The following is a 1,987-nucleotide window of genomic DNA, read 5'->3' on the forward strand; positions in this document are numbered from 1 at the left end:
ACACAAATACAAAAAAAAAACTCATAAATGAATGGATATTTGAAAAAAAAAGAACATGAGAAATATCAAAAATAATACACAATTCTTTAATTAAATCACATATTTCTTGGGAGTATAACATCCTCTTCAACTTCATCATTACTTGTGTCCTCTATTTTAAAAGTTTTTATGCCATACTTGTTATCATCTTTTTTCACAACAATTTCTAATTCATCTTCATTTGTAACCACTTCAATCTCTGTCAAAACTGATTCTATATTATTCATACTTTCATAAGTACTGTCGTCTGAGAGATTTTCTATTTCAGATTTTACATTTCCAGATAACTCATTATTAGAGTCTTCTGTTGGCTGCAAAGCCTTTACTATATAAAAAAGATCTTGAATATTAGGTTGGCGAAATTTATTTTCTTTTTTAGATTCATATAATTCAATTTGATACAACATATCTGTGAGTTGAACTGAATCATTATCTTTACAAACATGGTGTTGTGATTCAATAATTTCTTGATACTTTGTTCGCAGCATTGCATATGGATGCTCCTCTGATGAAAAATCTAATGCATTTAAGCCAAATTGAACCCTTTTTTTTAATGAAAAACAATCTTCACAAACAGATGACGTAATTAACTGCTTTGATTCAGTTTTTCCATGAGGATAGGTTAGTCTCACTTGTTTTTTCGGACTTTCTGACTCTGAACGAGAATTATTACAATATAGTCTTTTATTTATTTTTTTAGGATTATCAATTAATTTCATGATACGGTGAGCTGAATCACCTTTTCTTTGCCCTTGATCGGCAAGAAATGTTATAGAATTATGTGAGTTGATTGCACACCTAAAGTTTGTTTTCCATAAAGCAGGTTTAGGTATATCTACTCCCTCTTTGTAACGATTAGTATATATTGCCCATGCTTTGAAAAGTGAAACATCGTCATCTTCCCAACCATTTCGAGAAGCATGTTTCCAAGGAACATGAAATATTTTAGCTTTCTCGTCTATCCAATACACTCCTTTATGTTTCCCACTGTCTATTTGTTCTTTTAACCATTCTGGTAGCGACTGACGAAACAAATTGGGACTTGAATTACCAGACATGAAAATACTGTTTTTATTTTGTTACTTTCGTTCTCTTATAAAATGAAAAGTGAAAGAATTCTGCGTAAGTCAATGGTTAGATCTTTTATAAAGTTTCACTTTCCATTCGAGTCTTCTGGGATTTTGATACAATCGAGTTAAACAAAAATCGAGCAAAATTTACCATGAATATTAATGAAAAGACAAAAAATAAGCTGCTATAGCGAAACAAAAAAAAAAAGGCGTAGATTATTTTTATTATAGATAGTATTTCCCAAACAAAGCAGATTTTATTCAACAAAACAAACCAAACAATGTTATCATATAAACCATATAAACCCTTATCCATAAAATATATATCATATAAACCCTTATCCATAACAAAAGTTTACAAGACCTGAAAATCTATCGTTAAATTGATTGCAGAGAAGTTGCTTTAAATATTCGAGGAGTGAATTTTCAAAAGGTGCTAGCACCTTTTGAAATTTGCGACTAAGCATGCTTAATCGCAAAAACAAGAATTTTAAGTTTATTCCATTTGCATTTATATACTGAAATCTATAATCTATTAAAATATTTTTTCGGCCACCTCTTTAAATTTTACAAACTTGGTATTGAACTTAATGAAACTGTCACTCCTAACAATTTTATAAATTACATGGAAAATAATGACATATTAAATTCAAAACTAATACATTGCAATGAAATGTTTAATTTACATACATCATAAACAGGAACGTTTTATTTGCATAATTTTTATTTATTTACAATTACGAAGTTACAACATGTGGCGCACGCAGGGCTGCCGAGAGGGAGGGGCAAAAGCGGCAAACGTACCCCGTGCGTCAAGATAATAGGGGCGTCAGAAAACGCAATTCACAAAAAATCATAATGAGATTTTAATTACAAAA

At 30.1% G+C, this 1,987-nt stretch overlaps 1 protein-coding gene across 1 annotated transcript; it reads right to left on the reverse strand.

The window, feature by feature from the left end:
- Nucleotides 1-24: 24 nt before the first annotated feature.
- Nucleotides 25-1,261, reverse strand: LOC101239549 (interferon regulatory factor 2). The gene has a single exon (XM_065801213.1). The coding sequence runs from the start codon at nucleotides 1,095-1,097 to the stop codon at nucleotides 96-98; it is 1,002 nt and encodes a 333-aa protein (XP_065657285.1). The 5' UTR covers nucleotides 1,098-1,261; the 3' UTR covers nucleotides 25-95.
- Nucleotides 1,262-1,987: the final 726 nt, after the last annotated feature.

The sequence above is a fragment of the Hydra vulgaris genome, chromosome 07 (genome assembly GCF_038396675.1).
Source record: "Hydra vulgaris chromosome 07, alternate assembly HydraT2T_AEP".
Lineage (NCBI taxonomy): Eukaryota > Metazoa > Cnidaria > Hydrozoa > Anthoathecata > Hydridae > Hydra > Hydra vulgaris.

Coding starts and splice junctions, on each gene's coding strand:
- LOC101239549 (XM_065801213.1), bottom strand. CDS start 1,097: ATGTCTGGTAATTCAAGTCCCAATTTGTTTCGTCAGTCGCTACCAGAA.